Genomic DNA, 23,004 nt, shown 5'->3' with positions numbered 1-23,004 from the left:
TCCCTCCACCTACCCAAGGACGTCAGAGTACAAAAATAGGTTAACAACCTAACTGATGAACTAAATTTAACCTTGCGTAATACCCTAGATGCAGTCGCACCGCTAAAAACAAAAACATTTGTCATAAGAAACTAGCTCCCTGGTACACAGAAAATACCCGAGCSCTGAAGCAAGCTTCCAGAAAATTGGAACGGAAATGGCGCTACACCAAACTGGAAGTCTTCTGACTAGCTTGGAAAGCAGTATCGAAGAGCCCTCACTGCTGCTCGATCATCCTATTTTTCCAACTTAATTGAGGAGAATAACAACAATCCAAAATGTATTTTTGATACTGTCGCAAAGCTAACTAAAAAGCAACATTCCCCAAGAGAGGATGGCTTTTACTTCAGCACTGATAAATTCATGAACTTCTTTGACGAAAAAATCATGATCATTAGAAAGCAAATTACGGACTCCTCTTTAAATCTGCGTATTTCTCCAAAGCTCATTTGTCCTGATTCTGTACAACACTGCCAGGACCTAGGATAAAGGGAGACATTCAAGTTTTTTAATGCTATATCTCTTGACACATTGATGAAAACAGTCTTGGCCTCTAAACCTTCAAGCTGCAAACTGGACCCTATTCCAACTAAACTACTGAAAGAGATGCTTCTTGTGCTTGGCCCTCCTATGTTGAACATAATAAACGTCTCTCTATCCACCGGATGTGTACCAAACTTCCTAAAAGTGTCAGTAATAAAGCCTCTCTTGAAAAAGCCAAACCTTGACCCAGAAAATATTTTTAAAACTATCGGCCTATATCGAAACTCCCATTCCTCTCAAAACAAAATTGAAAAGCTGTTGCGCAGCAACTCACTGCCTTCCTGAAGACAAACAATGCATACGAAACACTTCTGGTTTTAGACCCCATCATAGCACTGAGACTGCACTCGTGAAGGTGGTAAATAACCTTTTAATGGCATCAGACCAAGGCTCTGCATCTGTCCTCGTGCTCCTAGACCTTAGTGCTGCTTTTGATACCATCGATCACCACATTCTTTTGGAGAAATTAGAAACCCAAATTGGTCTACACGGACAAGTTCTGGCCTGGTTTAGATCTTATCTGTCGGAAAGATATCAGTTTGTCTCTGTGGATGGTTTGTCTTCTGACAAATCAACTGTAAATGTCGGTGTTCCTCAAGGTTCTCTTTTAAGACCACTATTGTTTTCACTATATATTTTTTACCTCTCGGTGATGTCATTCGGAAACATAATCTTAACTTTCACTGCTATGCGGACGATACAGAGCTGTACATTTCGATGAAACATGGTGAAGCCTCAAAATTGCCCTCCCTGGAAGCATGTGTTTCAGGCAAGTGGATGGTGGCAAATGTTTTCCTTTTAATTAACCCTGATTTCAAGGTTTTACTGCTAACCTACAAAGTATTACATGGGCTTGCTCCTACCTATCTTTCCGATTTGGTCCTTCCGTACATACCTACACGTACGCTACAGTCACAAGACGCAGGCCTCCTTACTGTCCCTAGAATTTCTAAGCAAACAGCTGGAGGCAGGGCTTTCTCCTATAGAGCTCCATTTTTATGGAATGGTCTGCCTATCCATGTGAGAGACGCAGACTCGGTCTCGATCTTTAAGTGTTTATTGAAAACTCATCTCTTCAGTAGGTCCTATGATTGAGTGTAGTCTGGCCCAGGGGTGTGAAGGTGAACAGAAAGGCACTGGAGCGACGAACCGCCCTTGCTGTCTCTGCCTGGCCAGTTCCCCTATCTCCACTGGGATTCTCTGTCTCTAACCCTATTACGGGGGCTGAGACACTGGCTTACTGGTGCTCTTCCATGCCGTCCCTAGGAGGGGTGATTCACTTGAGTGTGTTGAGTCACTGACGTGATATTCCTGTCTGGGTTGGTGCCCCCCTCGGGTTCGTGCCGTGGGGAAGGTCTTCATGGGCTATACTCGGCCTTGTCTCAGGGTAGTAGGTTGGTGTTTGAAGATATCCCTCTAGTGTTGTGGGCGCTGTGCCTTGGCAAAGTGGGTGGGGTTATATCCTGCCTGTTTAGCCCTTTCCGGGGGTATCGTCGGACAGGGCCACAGTGTCTCCTGACCCCTCCTGTCTCAGCCTCCAGTATTTATGCTGCAGTAGTTTATGTGTCGGGGGGCTAGGGTCAGTCTGTTATATCTGGAGTATCTCTCAAGTCTTATCTAATGTCCTGTGTGAATTTAAGTATGCTCCCTCTAGTTCTCTCTCTCTCRRRTTRMCMCTCTCTTTTTCTCTCTCTCTTTTCTCGGAGGACCTGAGCCCTAGGACCATGCTTCAGGACTACCTGGCCGGATGACTCCTTGCTGTCCCCAGTCCACCTGGTCATGCTGCTGCTCCAGTTTCAACTGTTCTGCCTGCGGCTATGGAACCCTGACCTGTTCACTGGACGTGCTACCTCGTCTCGGACCTGCTGTTTTGGACTCTCTCTCTACCGCACCTGCTGTCTCTAACTCTGAATGATCGGCTATGAAAAGCCAACTAACATTTACTCCTGAGGTGCTGACCTGTTGCACCTTCTACAACCACTGTGATTATTGTTATCTGACCCTGCTGGTCATCTATGAACGTTTGAACATCTTGGCCATGCTCTGTTATAATCTCCACCCGGCACAGCKAGAAGAGGACTGGCCACCCTTCAGAGCCTGGTTCCTCTCTAGGTTTCTTCCTAGGGTCTGGCCTTTCTAGGGAGTTTCTCCTAGCCACTGTGCGTCTACATCTGCATTGCTTCCTGTTTGGGGTTTTAGGTTGGGTTTCTGTACAGCATTTTGTTATATCGGCTGATGTAAAAAGGGCTTTATAAATACATTTGATTGATTGATTTCAACGGCTGGGACTGGGAGACTAGTCAGGATCGAGGAAAAGATGAAAAGAGCAAATACAGAGAGATCCTGGATGACAACCTTCTCCAGAGCGCTCAGGACCTCAGACTGGGGCGAAGGTTCCCCTTCCAACAAGACAACAACCCTAAGCACAGAGCCAAGACAACGCAGGAGTGGCTACGGTACAAGTCTATGAATGTCCTTGAGTGACCCAGCCAGAGCCCGGACTTGAACCCGATCGAACATCTCTGGAGAGATCTGAAAATAGCTGTGCAGCGATGCTCCCCATCCAACCTGAGAGAGCTTGAGAGGATGTGCAGAGAAGAATGGGAGAAACTCCCCAAATACAGGTGTGCCAAGCCTGTAGCGTCATACCCAAGAAGACTTGAGGCCATAATCGCTGCCAAAGGTGCTTCAACAAAGTACTGAGTAAAGGGTCTGAATACTTATGTAAATGTGATATTTCTGTATGTTTTATTTTATAAATTTGCAAAAAAATCTAAAAAACAGTTTTTGTTTTGTCATTATGGGATAATGTGTGTAGACTGATGATGGGGAAAAAACTAGGTAATCCATTTTAGAATAAGGCTGTAACATAACAAAATGTGGAAATAGTCAAAAGGACTGAAAACTTTCCAAATGCACTCAATAATGAAGGAATACAAATCCTTAGACAATTCAAATCCACTAGAGAACAACTGTCCGGTCCGACCAGCTGTTGTGTGTAGTCTACATCTCCATGTTTTATGATCAGTTCATATTCTCCAGGTTGACAACCCTAGCAGAACATTCACATTACAGCTCTTCCTCAAGCCCTTTGTAACAGTTGTTTCACAACAGTTTTTGTGAATAAAATGTTCAATATATTTCCTTTAATAACATTCTGTGTTGTGTGCTTATTCTTTAACCATTTATATGTTCTAGGGGCCATTTTGAGACCTTAAGGAGCATCAGGTTTATAAGACTAAATCAAATCAAATTTTATTTGTTACATTCTCCGAGTATAACAGGTGTAGACCTTACTGTGAAATGCTTACTTACAAGTCCTTAACCAACAATTCAGTTTTAAGAAAATGCCTAAAAATGCAAATAGTCTGGGTAGCCATTTGATAGCTGTCCAGGAGTCTTATGGCTTGGGAGTAGAAGCTGTTAAGAAGCCTCTTGGACCTAGACTTGGCGCTCTGGTATCGCTTGCCGTGATGTAGCAGAGAGAACAGTCTATGACTAGGGTGGCTGGAGTCGTCAACAATTGTTAGGGCCTTCCTATGACACCGCCTGGTATAGAGGTCCTGGATGGCAGGAAGTTTGGCCCCGGTGATATACTGCGCCATACGCACTACCCTCTGTAGTGCCTTGCGGTCGGAGGCCAAGCAGTTGCCATACCAGGCAGTGATGCAACCCGTCAGGATGCTCTCGATGGTGCAGCTGTAAAACCATTTGAGGATCTGAGGACCAATGCCAAATCTTTTCAGTCTCCTGAGGGGGAATAGGTTTTGTCATGCCCTCTTCACAACTGTCTTGGTGTGCTTGGACCATGTAAGTTTGTTGGTGATGTGGACGCCAAGGAACTTGAAGCTCTCAACCTGTTCCACTATAACCCCGTCGATGAGAATGGGGGCGTGCTCGGTCATCCTTTTCCTGTAGTCCACAATCATCTCCTTTGTCTTGATCATGTTGAGGGAGATGTTGTTGTCCTTGCACCACACGGTAAGGTCTCTGACCTCCTCCCTATAGGCTGTCTCGTCGTTGAACCTATATTAGTAATGATTAATACATTAGGAATAAACTATTTACTAATCCCATTATAAATGCTTTATTACGTGGAGTTATAATAAAGTGCTACACAAATAAATGTTAATTTACTGTGTAAAAATGCATTTGAAGGGATTTGGGAAAAGCAACCATGTYGGCTAAGGTGAAAGTATTTTTACAAAAATGCCCAAAATACCAAAGTCCTCACTCTCACATTGGCAATTCAATAACACTATGGCTATGAGCCTAAGTTAAGGATAAATGGAATCTAGCCAAAACAATGAAATAAAATGTTTGGCCTCGGCTAGAGGTTCATGCTCAAATAGTATGTAACGTTATCATGAGTGGGTGGAGATGTGTCTGCAATCACTCAAGCTTCAAATACATAGCAACAGATGGCCAGTGGTAAACTGATTGGGGAAGCTGCGATTTACTTCCATTCAATCAGATTGGAATAAAACCGGGCTCAACCTTTGTGTATTGTTCTTGCGAAATGGAGAAAGAAATACAACATTGAATGTTGTATTTGGTTGTGGTGCCACTATTTGCTCCTTTTCTTGACATAAACTACATACAGTGCATTCGGAAAGTATTCAGACCCCTTTGCTTTTTCTACATTTTGTTACATTAGAGTCTTATTCTAAAATTGATTAAATCGTTTATTTCCCCTCATCAATCTACACACATAGCCCATAATGACAAAGCAAAAACAGGTTCAGATTTTTGCTAATTTATTTAAAAAATGTAACGGAAATATTACATTTACACAAGTATTCATATACTCAGTACTTTTTGAAGCACCTTTGGCAGCGATTACAGCCTTGAGTCTTCTTCTGTATGACGCTACAAGCTTGGGGGAGTTTCTCCCATTCTTCTCTGCAGATCCTCTCAAGCTCTATTCATCATTCCCTCAATCTTGACTCCAAGTCCCTGCTGCTGAAAAACTTCCCAACAGCATGATGCCACCATGCTTCACCGTAGGGATGGTGCCAGGTTTCCTCCAGATGTGATAGTTGGCATTCAGGCCAAGGAGTTCAATCTTGGTTTCATCAGACCAGAGAATCTTGTTTTTCATGGTCTGAGTCTTTCAGTTGCCTTGTGGCCAACTCCAAACGGGCTGTCATGTGCCTTTTACTGAGAAGTGGCTTCGGCCTGGCCACCCTACCATAAAGGCCTGATTGGTGGAGTGTGCAGAGATGGTTGAAGGTTCTCCCATCTCCACAGAGGAACTCTGGAGCTCTGTCAGAGTCACCATCTGGTTCTTGGTCACCTCCCTGACCAAAGCCCTTCTCCCCAGATTGCTCAGTTTGGCCCTTCTCCCCTGATTGCTCAGTTTGGCCCTTCTCCCCTGATTGCTCAGTTTGGCCCTTCTCCCCTGATTGCTCCGTTTGGCACTTCTCCCCTGATTGCTCAGTTTGGCCCTTCTCCCCTGATTGCTCAGTTTGGCCCTTCTCCCCTGATTGCTCAGTTTGGTTGGCTGGACAGCTCTAGGAAGAGTCTTGGTAGTTCCAAACTTGTTCCATTTGTATTGTGTGTAGATTGATGAGCAACATTCTTTATTTACTTCATTTTAGAATAAGGTTGTAACGTAACAAAATGTGGAAAAAAGGAAGGGTTCTGAATGCTTTCCGAAGACAGTGTGGGTACACTACAGGTGTTACACAATCTCCTGACTTGACATTTACTTCACGTAAAAAAAAACACTTGAATGAATATTCTGGTGGAAAAAATAAACTTCATAAAAATATTCATGTCTATACATCCCACGCGCACACACACACACTCCAAAAATGCTCATCCTAATATTTCTTAATTCCATTCTTTTATTTTTAGATTTGTGTGTATTGTTGTATATTGTTAGATTATTACTGCACTGTTGGAGCTAGGAACACAAGCATTTTTCTATACCCGCAATAACATCTGCTAAATATGTGCATGCGACCAATACAATTTTATTCGATTTTGATTTGGCAACCATTAACATTTCATATATCTTCTCTGCTGTCATGGAAACCAAGAGTGAGCAATGTTGACTACATGCAGGATCCATATACAACTCAACAGTGGCAGCAAGAGGACAATCAAGGTATTGCATGTGTCCAAGTGCAGTCATTCACAGAAGACAAAAAGCAAGATACAGGTGATCCACAACTTTTAAATTAACAAAACTAATTATTTTACAACTCTGACCATTCAAATAAAACATCTACAGTCAAAAATGTTTTACAGTCCAAAATACACACGTCCATTTCACAAATAACATCAACTGGTTAGATATGTAGTATATACGGCATGTAATAGAATAATGTTTGAAATATAATAATACCTTATGGATATTGTCATACATTAAAAAGGTAGAGTGAGCTAAATGGCGTTGCCACAAGCCGCACAGATGATATTGTGATGAGCGAGATGCAAAATGCTCTTAGCTGTTGCAGAAATAACCACTGACTCTACCTTTAAGACTGATGGTCATGAAAGCTGCATGTCATAGGCTACGACAAATCCAAGGCACTCCCCTCTTTATATTGGGCATGTCCATGTAAAAAACGATGAGGTAAAGACTCGTTTTAAGGCGTATGAATCAACATTTTCTGCACCACTTATAACAAGAACATCTTCAGGCATTCAAAAACAATTAGGCTACCTGGGGGGCAGCGACTAGCCTAGTGGTTAAGTGCCAGTAACCGAAAAGTCGCTGGTTCAAATCCCCGAGCTGACTAGGTGAAAAACCTGTCAATGTGCCCTTGAGCAAGGCACTTAACCCTACTTGATCCTGTAAGTCACTCTGGTTAAGAGCGTCTGCTAAATGATTAAAATGTAAATTACATGTACAAAACGGCCTCCATGATCGTGTCAATGTGGTTGTTGATGAAATACAATAATATTTATACAAATAATATACTTTAAACCAAAAAAATCGACAGGATGGAAGCTCTCCAGGAACAGGGTTGGAACAAAAATCGACAGGATGGAAGCTCTCAAGGAACATGGTTGGAGAACCCTGTTTTATACAATACAAATACACTGACTGTCCAAAACAGTAAAAGTGCCAATATGTAACTTACATTAAAAGTGCCAATATGTAACTTTTTGTGCGACCTGACCAAATTCACATAGAAATGTGGGTTATAGACCTATCATTCAACTTGAAAACAAGTCTAAAAAGCAGTAGATATGTTCTATGCTTTCCATTCTTAAGTTTTATTTTTGCATTGTTTACATCTGGTTTTGTACACCAGCTTCAAAACAGCTGAAAATACAATATTTGGGTTATGGAAAATATATTTCACAGTGGTTAAATTGGTACAATGATTCTCTACACTGTACCATCTTATTTTGTCACATATATTAAAATTAGATTAACTATTAGAGTTTCGTCAAACAGGAAATGGCGGAGCGATTTCTGCATAGTGCAACTTTAACAATACCTTCCTAATATTGAATTGCCAGAAAAACAACTAGAATTGTTGCATCTCGTTATGTTGTTGTCCTCCGGTGGCTAGCTAGCTAGTTAGCTAAAATTGTCCCTTTCCTAAATTAGCCATGGATGGAGATAGGGATTTGGACTTGTGGTTTTACTTAAAGATGCACTATGCAGAAATCCCTCCGCCATTTCCTGGTTGTTAAAAGTCTAATAGTTCACCTAATTACAGTTTATGTGACAAAACAACGAGAATCATCTAAACCGCAGTGAAATATATTTTCCATAACCAAAAATATTTTCAGCTATTTGAAGCTGGTGTACAAAACCGAAAGTAAAAGACGCAAAAACCAAACTTAAGACCGGGAAGGCTAGAAATAGTGCACATAGAACAGATCTACTGCTTCTTAGACTTGATTTCAATGAGAATGATATATCTATAACTCCCATTTCTATGTAAATTTGGTTGGGACGCCCAAAAAGTTACATAATGCAGCTTTAATTCTCTGTACGGGCCAATGATTATAATGGTGATAATGATCCAACCATTAATTCATACATTGTGCCCCTGGCCTGAGAGAATGGAAGTTCAATATGTAACTAGATGTAGTAGACTAATGTTAACTAGCTGGCCTGGCGCATTGTTGCCCATGAAAGGAAGTTAAGCTAGCTAGCAAGCATTTTAGCCAGGTAGGCTAGGACAGCAAAAACTAAAAGCGTGAACTGAATGACAGAGTCATAGACCATTTCATGAACACGAAAGAAGATGATGGCATTGGCATTTCTCTACAAGTAGGGTGAGACAACATGTTAATTCTACTTGCACGAATGAACGCACGCACGCACACACACAGAGAGAAAGCAGAACCATGGACAGCCACATCACATTTAGCTTACGTTGATTGGACCAAATCGTTTTTGGTATCTTTTAGTTGTCACTGTATTAGACCAAGCAGAGGTGATTTGACTTGATGATGTTGAAATGTTGAAGTAGAAATGGTGCCTGGATTAGTGGAGGCAGCTCCTTATGTTAACTCTCTGTGGTTCTAAATCAATAGTTGTTCTGTAGTCCAAAAATGTCAGAAACATTAACTTGCTTGATTATGCTGTAGGTCATATAACTGTTTGCTACAAGCAATATGCTTTGTGGACTTCACCGGACAGAGGTTTCTCTCCGGTTTTGTGATGAAACAAAGGTGTGGTTGAATTTATTCTGCCACTATGTCTTCTTACTGTCTCGGCCTTAGGCCTATATATCACAGTGGCAAGGCATATGAACTAACAGGTTCTAGAGCAAACAACGCAATTATCACAACACACACAGTAGGTTGTAATATGGCTTTTGGGGGGGGGGYGGGGGCTTGGCTTCCCCAGTGGTTTTACCCATGCACCGCTACTGTAAGTAAATCTATTTAATCTGTAATGCATGCATGACTATAAGTCACTTTGGAAAAAAGTGTTTGCTAAATGGCATATTTTGCAATAAGAAAGCAGTATATTTTGTGTCTCCAGCCATGGTGTAGGCCCAGTCTCATCTACAGTCATCCCCTTCTATCCACTAGCCAGTCAAAGTATGGGCTCGGTGTCATTCCAATTGACAATGGCATCTTTCCATCTAGGAAAACAAAACACATTAAACAGTCAAAGAGTGGACTATGGTAAATGCATGCAAATGTTGATATAATTTGATGTCGCTCTGGAGAAGACTGTCTGCTAAATGACTAAAATGTACATACTGTACCATAAAGACATTGTACTACAAATGTTGTTCAAAGTATCACTTGCAATATAAATAGGCAGCATTATACACTGAGTGCACAAAACATTATGAACACCTGCTCTTTCCATGACATGAATCCAGGTGAAAGCTATGATCCATTACCGATGTCACTTGTTAAATCCACTTCAATCAGTGTAGATGAAGGGGAGGAGACAGGTTAAAGAAGGATTTTTAAGCCTTGAGACAATTGAGACATGGATTCTGTATGTGTGCCATTCAGAGGGTGAATGGGCCGGACAAAAGATTTAAAGTGCCTTTGAAAGGGGTATGGTAGTAGGTGTCAGGCGCCCCGGTTTGTGTCAAGAACTGCAGCGCTGCTGGGTTTTTCACGCTCAACAGTTTCCTGTGTTTATCAAGAACAGTCCACCACCCAAAGGACATCTAGCCAACGTGACACAACTGTGGGAAGCATTGGATTCAACATGGGGTGCAACTCAATATTGGGAAGGTGTTCCTAATGTTTGGTATACTCAGTATAAATCCTACAATGATAACACAGTTTTATTTGTCAGGCGCATTTCAAGATACCCAAGGACACTTTACATAAAAGTACATAAAAATGTAATCCTAGTGCAATTACAATCAATCAAGCGAAGTGGTTCAAGCTAACATAAGGAAATGTTTTAAGATGGTCATATCATGGATTATTTAGCTATTTTAGGACCCCTTTAGGTATATTAAAAAAAAGGATAAATAAAAACATTTGATAACATATTGACTTTGGCCTTTACTACTATAGCCCACAGAAACGCATTGAATAACACATTCATAAATGGCAAAAATGACAGTCCAAAAATAAGTGTCTGTCCTATATCTAGGAGATATAAAAAAAGAAGAAAAAAATTATATATATACATATATATATACATATACACACATTTTCTTTTACACATATTTAAACACTTTATTGTGAGTAGGCACAAAACTAAGCTCCATACTTCCATTCATCTTTTTAATCCAGTACTGGTTACCTTCAGACAAGTCACTAGCATAAACTGATGGATTTTGATGGGAATGATTTGTATTATGTTACTTATATTTAAGCACCGGTGCATCAATAGACTCTAGGGGGTTTTAATGCATGTTTGAACAAGAAAAATGAACTGACTCACTTGGTCCGTATACAGTGTTCAAGAGGAGGAATGAGATCAGTGTCCATACCTTGGCAGCCAGCAGATTTTCCTGAGGTACCTACAACTGGACATAAATACAAGAATACAAACTCTTCATGAGGAACATTAACTTGATATTAACTTATGATTAGCGCTGTAAGTCATTAATTTTTCAAGTGAAATACATACGAGTGATACGTGAGATGAATGAATAGGGCATGATCATTTCACATCAATAACAGAGTTACCCAAACAGTACATAAGAAAGGGATGCATCCGTGTTGAGTTCTCTAGCAGATCAAACCAACCCAGATCATCATCATCAATGATCCATACGTACAGACAGTTAGGCAGATTTCCTCCTGCTGATTGGCTAGGCCGTCGTAGTAGTACAGGTCAAACTCCCCGATCACACACTGGTCACTCAGCAGCTCCTGCACACCAAAGAGCACGCTGAAATGGCTCTCGCTGCACACCACCCAGATAGGGAACTTGGGAGTCTTCAGGTTGGAGCCAACCTTCAAAATGTATCAAACCATACATGATCATTAGAAACAAAAGGTATCTGGAAATAGAGCGTCTTGGTTGACTATAGACATCGATTGAGTCAAAAAGAGTTGACTAAAATATGCATTGTTGGTTAGTGTTTCTCTATGCTGCACATGTTACTAGCTAACTAGTTACTTCCGGTTCTAAAATAGTGCAGAAAGATTGATTAAAAAGGCACAATCTGTAATATTTTAGGGCTATTTTAACAGATGTCTGCATCCCAAAAAGAACCCTATTCCCTTTATAGTGCTCTACCTTTAACCATGATCCATAGGGTTACAATCAAAAGTAGTGCACTATATAGGGAATAGGGTTCCATTTGGGACACATGTCATGTAACCATGTGTTTTTACCTTGCATATATTATAATGTTCAAATAAGGACAGCAGTCCAATGTCACTGCGACCTCTTATTCCCTTGAGAAGGGTCAGGTTTCCATTGCCTGAATCCAGCTCCATATTGTTGTTGAAGACATTGGACACAGCCTGTCCACACAGCAATAAATTGACCAGCTCCTATGGAGGAATAATAATAAACCAAAATAAATGTCTTGGTGGATTATGTTTAAATTCATACAGTAAACATACAGTATAACGTAAAACACTATATACCCAGCAGTATGTGAACACCCCTTCAAATGAGTGGATTCGGCTAGTTCAGCCACACGCGTTGCTGACAGGTGTATAAAATACAGCGCACAGCCATGCAATCTCCATAGACAAACAATGGCAGTAGAATGGCCTTACTGAAGAGCTCAGTGATTTTCAACGTGGCACCGTCATAGGATGCTACCTTTCCAACAAGTCAGTTTATAAAATTAGAGCTGCCCCGGTCAACTGTAAGTGCTGTTATTGTAAAATGTGAATGTCTAGGAGCAACAACGGCTCAACCGCGAAGTGGTAGTCTACACAAGCTCACAGAACGGGACCGCTGAGTGCTGAAGTTCATAAACATTGTCTGTCCTCAGATGCAACACTCCCTACCCGAGTTCCAAACTGCCTCTGGTAGCAAAATCAGCACAAGAACTGCTCGTCAGGAGCTTCATGAATTGGGTTTCCATAGCTGAGCAGCCGCACACAAGCCTAAGATCACCATATGCAATGCAAAGAGTTGGCTGGAATTGCGTAAAGTTAGCCGCCATTGGACTCTGATGCAGTGGAAAAGCGTTCTCCGGAGTGATGAATCACGATTTGGCGGATGCCAGGAGAATGCTACGTGCCCAAATGCGTAGTGCCAACTGTAAAGTTTGGTGGAGGAGAAATAATGGTCTGGGGCTGTTTTTCATGGTTCGGGCTACACCCCTTGGATCCAGTGAAGGGAAATCTTATTTCTACAGCATACAATGACATTCTAGACGATTCTGTGCTTCCAACTTTGTGGCAACAGTTTGGGGAAGGCCCTTTCCTGTTTCAGCATGAGAATGCCACCGTGCACAAAGCGAGGTCCATACAGAAATAGTTTGTCAAGATTGGTCTGGAAGAACTTGACTGGCCTGCACAGATCCCTGACCTCAACCCCAATCGAACACCTTTGGGATGAATTGGAACGCCGACTGCGAGACAGGCCTAATCGCCCAATATCAGTGCCAGACCTCATTAATGCTCGTGGCTGAATGGAAGCAAGTCTCCGGAGCAATGTTCCAACATCTAGTGGAAAGCCTTCCCAGGAGAGTGGAGGCTGTTACAGCAGCAAAAGGGGGACCAACTCCATATTAATGCTCAGGATTTTGGAATGACATGTTGGACGATTAGGTGTCCACATACTTTTGGTCATTTAGTTTACAGTGCATTCAGAAAGCCTTCAGACCCCACATTTTCTTAGGTTACAGACTTATTCTAAAATTGATTAAATTAAACATTTTTCTCATCAATCTACACACAATACGCCATAATGACAAAGAGAAAACAGGTTTTTAGAAATGTTTGTTCATTTATAAAAAATAAAAAAACAGAAATACTTTATTTACATAAGTATTCAGACCCTTTTGCTATGAGATTCGAAATTGAGCTCAGGTGTATCCTGTTTCCATGTCACAGCAAAGACCAAACCATGAGGTCGAAGGAATTGTCTAGAGAGCTCCGAGACAGGTTTGTTTTGAGGCACAGATCTGGGGAAGGGTACTAAAACATTTCTGAAGCATTGAAGGTCCCCAAGAACACAGTCGGCTCCATCATTCTTAAATAGAAGAAGTTTGAAATCACCAAGATTCTTCCTAGAGCTGGCCGACCGGCCAAACTGAGCAATCGGGGGAGAAGGGCCTTGGTCAGGGAGGAGACCAAGAACCCAATGGCCACACTTACAGAGCTCCAGAGTTCCTCTGATGAGATGAGAGAACCTTCCAGAAGGATAACCATCTCTGCAGCACTCCACCAATCAGGCCTTTATGGTAGAGTGGCCAGATGGAAGCCACTCCTCAGTAAAAGGCACATGACAGCCCACTTGGAGTCTGCCAAAAGGCAACTAAAAGACTCAGACCATGAGAAACAAGATTCTCTGGTCTGATGAAACCAAGATTGAAATCTTTGGCCTGAATGCCAAGTGTCACGTCTGGAGGAAACCTGGCATATTCCCTACGGTGATTCATGTTGGTGGCAGCATCATGCTGTGGGGATGTTTTTCTCTGGCAGGAACTGGGAGTCTAGTCAGGATCGAGGGAAAGATGAACGGAGCAAAGTACCAAGAGATCTTTGATGAAAACCTGCTCCAGAGTGCTCAGGATCTGCAGAGAATGGGAGAAACTCCCCAAACACAAGCTTGTAGCGTCACACCCAAGAAGACTCGAGACTGTAATCGCTGCCATAGGTGCTTTAACAAAGTACTGAGTAAAGGGTCTGAATACTTATGTAAATGTAATATATATWTTTTTTWATTTGTAATACATTTCTAAAAACCTGTTTTTGCTTTGTCATTATGGGGTATTGTGTGTAGATTGATGAGGGGAAAAAAATATTTAATACATTTTAGAAGTCTGGCTCATCCTTGGGAGCAATTTCCAAACGTCTGAAGGTACCACGTTAATCTGTACAAACAATAGTACGCAATAATAAACACCATGGAACCGTCATACCGCTCAGGAAGGAGACACGTTCTGTCTCCTAGAGATGAATGTACTTTGGTGCGAAAAGTGCAAATCAATCCCAGAACAACAGCAAACAACCTTGTGAAGATGCTGGAGGTACAAACAGGTACAAAAGTAAAACGAGTACTATATTGACATAACCTGAAAGGCCGCTCTGCAAGGAAGAAGCCACTGCTCCAAAACCGCCATAAAAAAAGCCAACCTACGGTTTGCAACTGCACATGGGGACAAAGATCATACTTTTTGGAGAAATGTCCTCTGGTCTGATGAAACAAAAATAGAACTGTTTGGCCATAATGACCATCGTTATGTTTGGAGGAAAAAGGGGGAGGCTTGCAAGCCGAAGAACACCATCCCAACCGTGAAGCACAGGGGTGGCAGCATCATGTTGTGGGGGTGCTTTGCTGCAGGAGGGACTGGTGCACTTCACAAAATAGATGGCATCATGAGGTAGGACAATTATGTGGATATATTGAAGCAACATCTCAAGACATCAGTCAGGAAGTTAAAGCTTGGTCCCAAATGGGTCTTCCAAATGGACAATGACCCCAAGCATACTTCCAAAGTTCTGGCAAAATGGCTTAACGACAACAAAGTCAAGGTATTGGAGTGGCCATCACAAACCCTGACCTCAATCCTATAGAACATTTGTGGGCAGAACTGAAAAAGCGTGTACGAGCAAGGAGGCCTACAAACCTGACTCAGTTACACCAGCTCTGTCGGGAGGAATGGGCCAAAATTCACCCAACTTTTTGTGAGAAGCGTGTGGATGGCTACCCGTAACATTTGACCCAAGTTAAACAATTTAAAGGCAATGCTACCAAATACTAATTTAGTGTATGTATACATCTGACCCACTGGGAATGTGATGAAAGAAATAAAAGCTGAAATAAATCATTCTCTCTCRTATTATTCTGACATTTCACATTATTAAAATAAAGTGGCGATCCTAACTGACCTAAGACAGGGAATTTTTACTAGGATTAAATGTTAGTAATTGTGAAAAACTGAGTTCAAATGTATTTGGGTAAGGTGTATGTAAACTTCCAAATTCAACTGTAGGTGTCTATACAATATGTACTGCGATTCTATATGTATCACGATTCTATATGTATTGCGATTCGATGTTGCAATTTTAATGCGATTTGATGTTCCAAACATATTGCTCACTATATAAACATCCTCTCACTTTCATCTGCTTTTATTTTCAGCAAACTTAACATGTGTAAATATTTGTATGAACATAAAAAGATTCAACAACTAAGACATAAACTGAACAAGTTCCACAGACATGTGACTAACAGAAATGGAATAATGTGTCCCTGAACAAAGTGGGGGTCAAAATCAAAAGTAACAGTCAGCTGCATTAAGTACTGCAGTACATCTCCTCCTCATGGACTGCACCAGATTTGCCAGTTCTTGCTGTGAGATGTTACCCCACCTCTTCCACCAAGGCACCTGCAAGTTCCCGGACATTTCTGGGGGGAATGGCCCTAGCCCTCACAACAACAATTCTTATTTACAATGACAGCCTACACTGGCCAAACCCGGACGACGCTGGGCCAATTGTGCACCACCCTATGGGACTCCCAATCACAGCCGGTTGTGATACAGCCTGGATTTGAACCAGGGTGTCCGTAGTGACGCCTCTAGCACTGAGATGCAGTGCTTTAGACCGCTGTGCCACTCAGGAGCCAAAATAATACCCTATTCCCTACATAGTGCACTATACAGGGGATATGGTGCCATTTGACACATACACCCACCTGTGTGCAGTAGCCATGGGCTCCAATGAGTGTGGTGTTGGGGACATCCATATCCTCTCTAACCCTGAGGAAAATGGGGAACAGGATCACAACAGCTACTTTATATGGCATGCATGCATTTTCTGTCTGTTCATATGCGTTGAATGTACACTACCATCGTACCGGTCAATAGATCTGGAGAGAATAGCAGAGATGGTGAGCAATATACACCCTAAGGCTCCGGACTCAAACTACAAAGAAAGAAATCACCAGTTTAGTCAAGTGTGAGAAAAAGAATCYAACAGAAATATCTAACCGAAACCCTCAAAGTAGACAAGAGTGCATGCTTTGGCATTTGACATGGGCACATAAGGATATTGACTATATAATACATATAGAGTAATCTCACCTGTTGAATATGCTGTTCCACAAGCAACTGAAGGTCCTTTAGATTGTCAACATCAATACATGTAATCTATAACAAAAGAGTTTTAGGAAAGACGTTTGTCCAAATTGCATCAAAGATATCAAGAACCTCATCCTCAAACCTAGTTCATAACTGATGGTCACATTATTAAGATATCTGGGAACAATAATAATATAATTGGATTAGAGTAAATGTTTTAAAATGTTATAATTTCTCCTAGAAAAACACACTGTCTACATACTGTACAGTAGATGGCTGAAGCTAAGCAGGGTTGGTCCTGGTCGGTCCCTGGATGGGAGACCAGATGCTGTCTAACACCCCCCTTCCTCTGGTCTAAAATAAAATATCCCAATGCCCCAGGGCAGTGATTGGGGACATTGACCTGTGTAGGGTGCCGRCTTTCGGATGGGACGTTAAACTGGTGTCCTGACTTTCTGTGGTCACTAAAGATCCCATTGCAGAGTAGGGGTTTTAACCCCGGTGTCCTGGCTAAATTCCCAATCTGGCCCTCATACCATCAAGGCCACCTAACAATCGCCAGCTTCCAATTGGCTCATTCTTCCCCCCTCCTCTCCCCTGTAACTATTCCCCAGGTCGTTGTGAAAATAAGGGTAAAAAATAGATGACAAGAGGGTAGAGACTATCCCTAACATTACTGTACCTTTTCTAGTACTCCTTCAGATCTATGGTGTCCTGTAGGGGTGAAATGATTTCTTCCTGATGTTCTGAAAAACAACATTGGTAACAGAAAGGTTTATAAAAGGACAACCTTGGCTTACACCTTTTAAAACAAGGGTTGTATTCATTTGTGCACACAGTACCAAAACATTTTGCAACGGAAAACAATGGTTTCTTATTGGACAAGTTTGGGTAGTCCCTCCTTGTTTCAGTCCGTTTTCTGCCTAGTGAATACGACCCTGTATTTTCATGTTGACATTCTCTATAAAGTGGTTTTGATTCTGCTGGCTAGATCCCAACAAGGAACAGAGAGAGTTTATAACTTACATGGCGATGGTGGCTTTTTTCCCCTCCCCAGCCCTCCACAGGATCTCAGCAGTGGCTAACGTGAGGCACTTTGTTCTCACAGCACCAGAGGGTCTTAATCTCCTGGTGACAAAATGCCATGTGAAGTCATCTGAAGTCAAGACGTAATTAAATACTGGAACTTACAAAAAGTTCCATGACTTAATACTCACTGATGTAAATCAAGAAAGCACTCATTGATGTGAATTAATGGTTTGTGAAGAACATTTAATGTATCATAATAAAGTCTACGTCACAAATGGCACCCTATTCCTGATATAGTGCACTACATTTGACCAGAGACATTTGGGCCCTGGTCCAAAGTAGTGCGCTAAATATGGAATAGGYTGCAATTTGGGACACAGCCTAGTACATGTGGGCAATCTGACAGAGAAACATGAATGAATGCTGTTCTTACTGGTGCCCTGCGTCGCTGCCGGTCCCCTCAAATAGAAGTTTCTGCAGAATACAAGCCTGGACTGAAGCCAGAACTCCACAAGGACCACCCTGGAAGGTCAATACAGTGACATTGCTAAATTACATGACCATAGACCTGAACATAACAACCAAGATAACCAATATTATCATGATTATAATGATTTGTTCCAAGGGATGGAGCTCTAGAGCCTAAATGCATCCCAAATTGGCACCCTATTTCCTACATAGTGCACTACTTTTGACCAGGACCCTATGGGCCATTTAGGACTCAGCTCCTGTGTGATTGATGTTTTAGTCTCTGCAGACTGGTACAACAACAGCATTTCAAAGGTGATCCAATCCTTCCTTCTTCTGAACAAGCCCATATCTCAGATCAGGTGTATTGGTCCTACCTTCTTCTGAACAAGCCCATATCTCAGATCAGGTGCATCGGAGAAAGTGAAGCTCTGACTCCTCCACTCGGCACTGAAACAACTGGTCCTGGAGCCAAGGATGAGCTCTTTCAGGGCCTGGTAAAAACACACAGACATCACAGGACATCACAGCATTTTAACTCAAACCAGGCAAAATATCTGAGCTTTAGTAATCGTGTATGGGTCCCAAATGGCACCCTATTCCCTAAATAGTGCACTACTTTTCATTCACGGAGGGCCCAGTGTCGGCCCTCCTTGGAAAGAATTTGACACATCTAAAAACCTACAATGGCAGTATGCTGGTCCATGGGTTGACTATCAGAAGTGGTTTGAGGCAAACTGGAGGAGTGGCAGGACACTCTGGAGAGCTCACGCAACTCCTCATCATCATCAATGTCATCTGCAACAAAGTACATGGTCCATGTCATCCAATACTGCAAAAGAGGTGTCATAATGATAACAATTATAGACATTGAGTGAATGTTGCATTCAGCTTGATAAAATGTAATAATTACCCAAAATCATCTCCGACATGTGCACATCAACATTTTGATTGGTCATTGATTTTGTTCTAAAAAAAATATACATCAGTAAAATAAATATATATTAAATAGGTTACAGTAAGAAATCAGAAATTCCCTAGTCAGTAAAATGCTTGAAGGAAACTCAAATCTACTTACTTGCTGGTCTTGTGCTTGTCTTTTCCTACTCTCTCAAACCCATAGCCATCTTGATCAAATCCTCTCCCCAGTGTGCTGCGCCGCGGCTGTTGGCTTTCTCTCATGGGGTCAGCAGTGGAGAGCTCTGTCAACCCTTTAACCATTCTCTGTGACTGGACAGTAGTCAACAGAGGCCCATCGCTGATGTTTTTGTGGTTTTCATCATTTGCCAGAAGAAGATTAGGGCCTCCCAACCGTCGAGTCTGACGTTTTCTATTCGATTCCTTAGAGAGAACACAATTCACATCAGAAAATAAGGGAACAAAGCGAGCTGTTAATTTGTATGTACCACAAGAGTCAGCTTAGTGAAGATCTTGTATCCATGACTATGAATATAACATCTCTCATAACAATACAGGGTCGTATTCATTCAGCACCAAACAGGGATCTGAGCTTGTCCAATAAAAAAACACTTTTAATTTTACGTTAAGAAGTGTTTTACTACAGTGTGTACGAATGAATACGACACAAGTTTCATTGAGTCAAACTGTACCTGGGGGGAACTAGCTATGGGACCTGCCATCATGCCTCGTCTGAGGCGGCTTGTTTTGTTCTTATGAGTACTCTCTGTGGTGACGACCGTGTTTTTGTCTGAAAAGGATTCCCTTTTAGCGGCGCTGTCATTGTCTAGGAAGGAGGGTACATGCTGTCGGTCCTGCTGGCCGTCTGAGGAAAGGCTATGGCTCCAGAAACTTCTCTGGGTAGTTGTTGGGGGAGTATCTGACACTTCAAATGATGATAATGTACCATGAGGTGGACAGACAACCTCTGAAAGTGACCTGGAACAGAAATAATTCACATCAAAATAAGCCTTTTGAAAATAACCTGACATGAGTCATATTTAGATGATTATGATGAAAACCTTGACATGTCAGTTTTGTTGAAAATAAATCTAGTAGTGTTCTCTTCTGCCCTGCTGTGGTCATACACTGTTGGTGTCAATATTGGAGACTTTGTCACCAACTTCTGTGTAGTTGATACGGTCTGGATGACATCACTGTTGAAGACTGGCCTGTCCTCTTTATGTCCTTCAATGTGATGTCTTACAATGATTTCCAACATTGATTTCAGGGGACAGTCTTGGGCCTATCACGAAAACATAACAAGCAGCTGTGTGTTAATAAATGAAAGCTGGGGCACTTTACTTTCAAACTCATCTGCCTCTTCTTTGATTAGCCTACCTTGTTGTTTTTATATAGACCTTCCAAATGAAGAATTTGTCGCAGATCGGATCTATTGTTGATGCTGCCATCTGTACGAGGATGCTCTTCATCCATGCAGGCAATCGTTCTCTTGAGTCCCTGTAGTGTGTGCAGGTAAACAAACATTGACTTAGCCRGTAACACAATCAGGCAAGCTAGCGAAATGTAATGTTTGCTACCTGTAAGGTATAGCTAACGTAAAGTTAAAACATCCAAGATGATATCAATACGTTGAACTGACTTGAAGTTGTTACTAATAATGCTACGTTAATGTCAAAGATCTGTGTTAATGTTCTCTGTCTGAAAAAACATCTTTACCCTCACAGATTGAACGGTGGTGTTTTCTACTGTAGCTAACGTTAGTAACGTTACTCAGCCAGTCTAGCCAGCTGAAAGATAGCGTTTTCATTTTATTCCAATTTCAAATGTGCACAGCTCTCCACCTACCTTCCGACTGAGAAATTCCCGCACAAGCGATGCAGCAACTTCTTCTACTCGTACAACCATAACTTGTGGCATGAACGACAAATTCCCCCACAAAAAAAGTATATTTAGCCAGTTAGCTACCTAACCAGCTAGCGACAGGCTACATACAGCACAGTATCACAGATAGAACAACGGTAATAATTGACAGTAATGGTCTGTTTCTATGGTTACAGTGCATGCGTGTTGCTGGGCCAAGAGAGGCTTCGTCATGCGTCATCCTTCCGCTTCTTCTTCTTCAATGTTTTATGGCAGACTATACCTATTGGTGTATTGCCGCCACCTACTGTAACGGGGGGCGGTTCATTCATCGACAGTATTCCTTGTAATGCCTCTGCAGAAAAGTCCCTGAGTCCCAAAAAACGCTCAGCCACACTCACAATGATGCCTATTTTCTAAAATTTCCTCTCTGTTTGCGCTGTGCAGTTGATAACCAAAGTAATACGTCCACCTTCGTGCAACATGTCAGGATCCCTCTGTTAACAAGGAACCATCTTGTGTCTTACTTCTTCAACTTCACTCCTTTCTTCCACTCTTCTCAATGCCTCCGGATAGGAGACATGCTGGACAGCCCTTATTCTTGCCACTTCCGTCTCCTTCACCTTAACAGGACACTTCAGAAATTTGGGTGCATGTTCACAACCACAATTGCAGCATTTAGGCTCAGCTGGCATATAATACTCCTACTGTCTACACCTGACACATTTACAAATTTACATTTATCACACTGCATAGGTTTAGGTTTGGGCATGACGCCTCTCACAGGGAATATCATATAAACCAAATACACATGAGATGGGAGAGACGCTTCATCAAAAAACAATAGAATGGATGGAGTGGCTTCAGCACTCAATTTACCATGCAGGTCAGTCATTGTGCACCAACCGCTTGATCCAAATCTTCAGCTACAGTACCAGTAAAAAGTTTGGACACACCTACTCATTCCAGTTTTTCCCCCAGTTTTTTWAAAAACGATTTTCTAAATTGTTGAATAATAATGAAGACATCAAAACTATTAAACAACACATATGGAATTATGTAGTAACCAAAAAAAAAGTGTTAAACAAGTCAAAATATTTTTTATATTTGAGATTCTTCAAAGTAGCCACCCTTTGCCTTGATGACAGCTTTGAACACTCATAGCTCTGTTCAGGGCGGTCTTCAGAGAGGGGGGTGAGAGACTATTCCAACTCCAGCAGGGTGCCCAGACCCCTTCGGAGTATGCCCCCATCTTTCGGACTTTGGCAGCCTCCAGCAGACGAAAGGAGCMGATGCTCCACACCCTATCCTGAAGAGGAATGCTCGAGGAGGTCCAGAGGGGGTTGGCGTGCCGGGACGACAACCTTTCCTTGGACGCGCTCGCCGCGATGGCCATCKATCTGGACAACCTTCTTCGGGAGCGCTGGCGCACCACTCGCCTTTCGCCCTCCTCCTTTGGGTGTCCTAAGGCAGGACCTGAACCCATGGAGGTAGGGGACACACAACTCTCTGCGGCAGAGCGGTGTTGTCGGAGACAGCTGGGGCTTTGTTCCTATTGTGGCCAGGAGGGGCACCAGCTTCAGCAGTGTCTGGTGCATCCTAACCCGGGGTCCACAGGAGCAGAGGGGCGGCACCGTGATCATCCGTCTCCCGGGGTAGGCGTGATTATTCCATCATCGCTTTCCGCCAAACAATTCCTGGTTTCCATTTCACTGGCTGGCTGTCCCTCATGTGTTGTCTCTACAGCCGCAGGGAATTTCATCGACCAGGCCACCTCCCTGAACATTGTCGTGTCTTTGGCATCATTAAATTGAAGACTGTTATTTTATCAAATCAATTCTCTGTAATTATTATTATATGATTAAACTAATCAWGTAAATGTAATTAACWAYGAAGTCGGGGCACCAAGGAAAATCTTCAGATTACAAAGTTATAATTTTCCTAATATAACTTTTCAGATATTTTAYTATCTGATCAATTAGTCATCTAATTAATGAATTATTCTTTACCTCACGTTAGTCTC

General features: G+C 42.1%; 1 protein-coding gene across 4 annotated transcripts; it reads right to left on the bottom strand.

Annotated features, from left to right (window-relative positions):
• Positions 1-6,540: 6,540 nt before the first annotated feature.
• On the bottom strand, positions 6,541-21,205 carry mindy4 (MINDY lysine 48 deubiquitinase 4). 4 transcript variants are annotated; one of them, XM_023970680.3, is made up of 18 exons: positions 20,967-21,205; positions 20,499-20,618; positions 20,180-20,403; positions 19,811-20,096; positions 19,279-19,541; positions 19,114-19,169; positions 18,886-18,998; positions 18,578-18,694; positions 18,166-18,254; positions 17,730-17,831; positions 17,386-17,449; positions 16,707-16,772; positions 16,481-16,548; positions 16,319-16,382; positions 11,827-11,988; positions 11,265-11,442; positions 10,925-11,009; positions 6,541-9,647 (listed from the first exon to the last, which is right to left on the bottom strand). In XM_023970680.3, exons 1-18 carry the CDS (start codon positions 21,036-21,038, stop codon positions 9,599-9,601), a joined length of 2,178 nt encoding a protein of 725 aa, XP_023826448.1. In that variant the 5' UTR covers positions 21,039-21,205; the 3' UTR covers positions 6,541-9,598. The 4 variants fall into 4 exon arrangements, with proteins under 4 accessions (XP_023826448.1, XP_023826450.1, XP_023826452.1 ...); XM_023970682.3 differs by having other exon boundaries at positions 10,974-11,009; XM_023970684.3 differs by having other exon boundaries at positions 20,246-20,403.
• Between the last annotated feature and the right edge of the window lie 1,799 nt (positions 21,206-23,004).

The sequence above is a fragment of the Salvelinus sp. IW2-2015 genome, linkage group LG26, assembly GCF_002910315.2.
Source record: "Salvelinus sp. IW2-2015 linkage group LG26, ASM291031v2, whole genome shotgun sequence".
NCBI classification, from domain to species: Eukaryota; Metazoa; Chordata; class Actinopteri; order Salmoniformes; family Salmonidae; genus Salvelinus; species Salvelinus sp. IW2-2015.
This window is presented reverse-complemented; position numbering and strand designations above follow the sequence as displayed.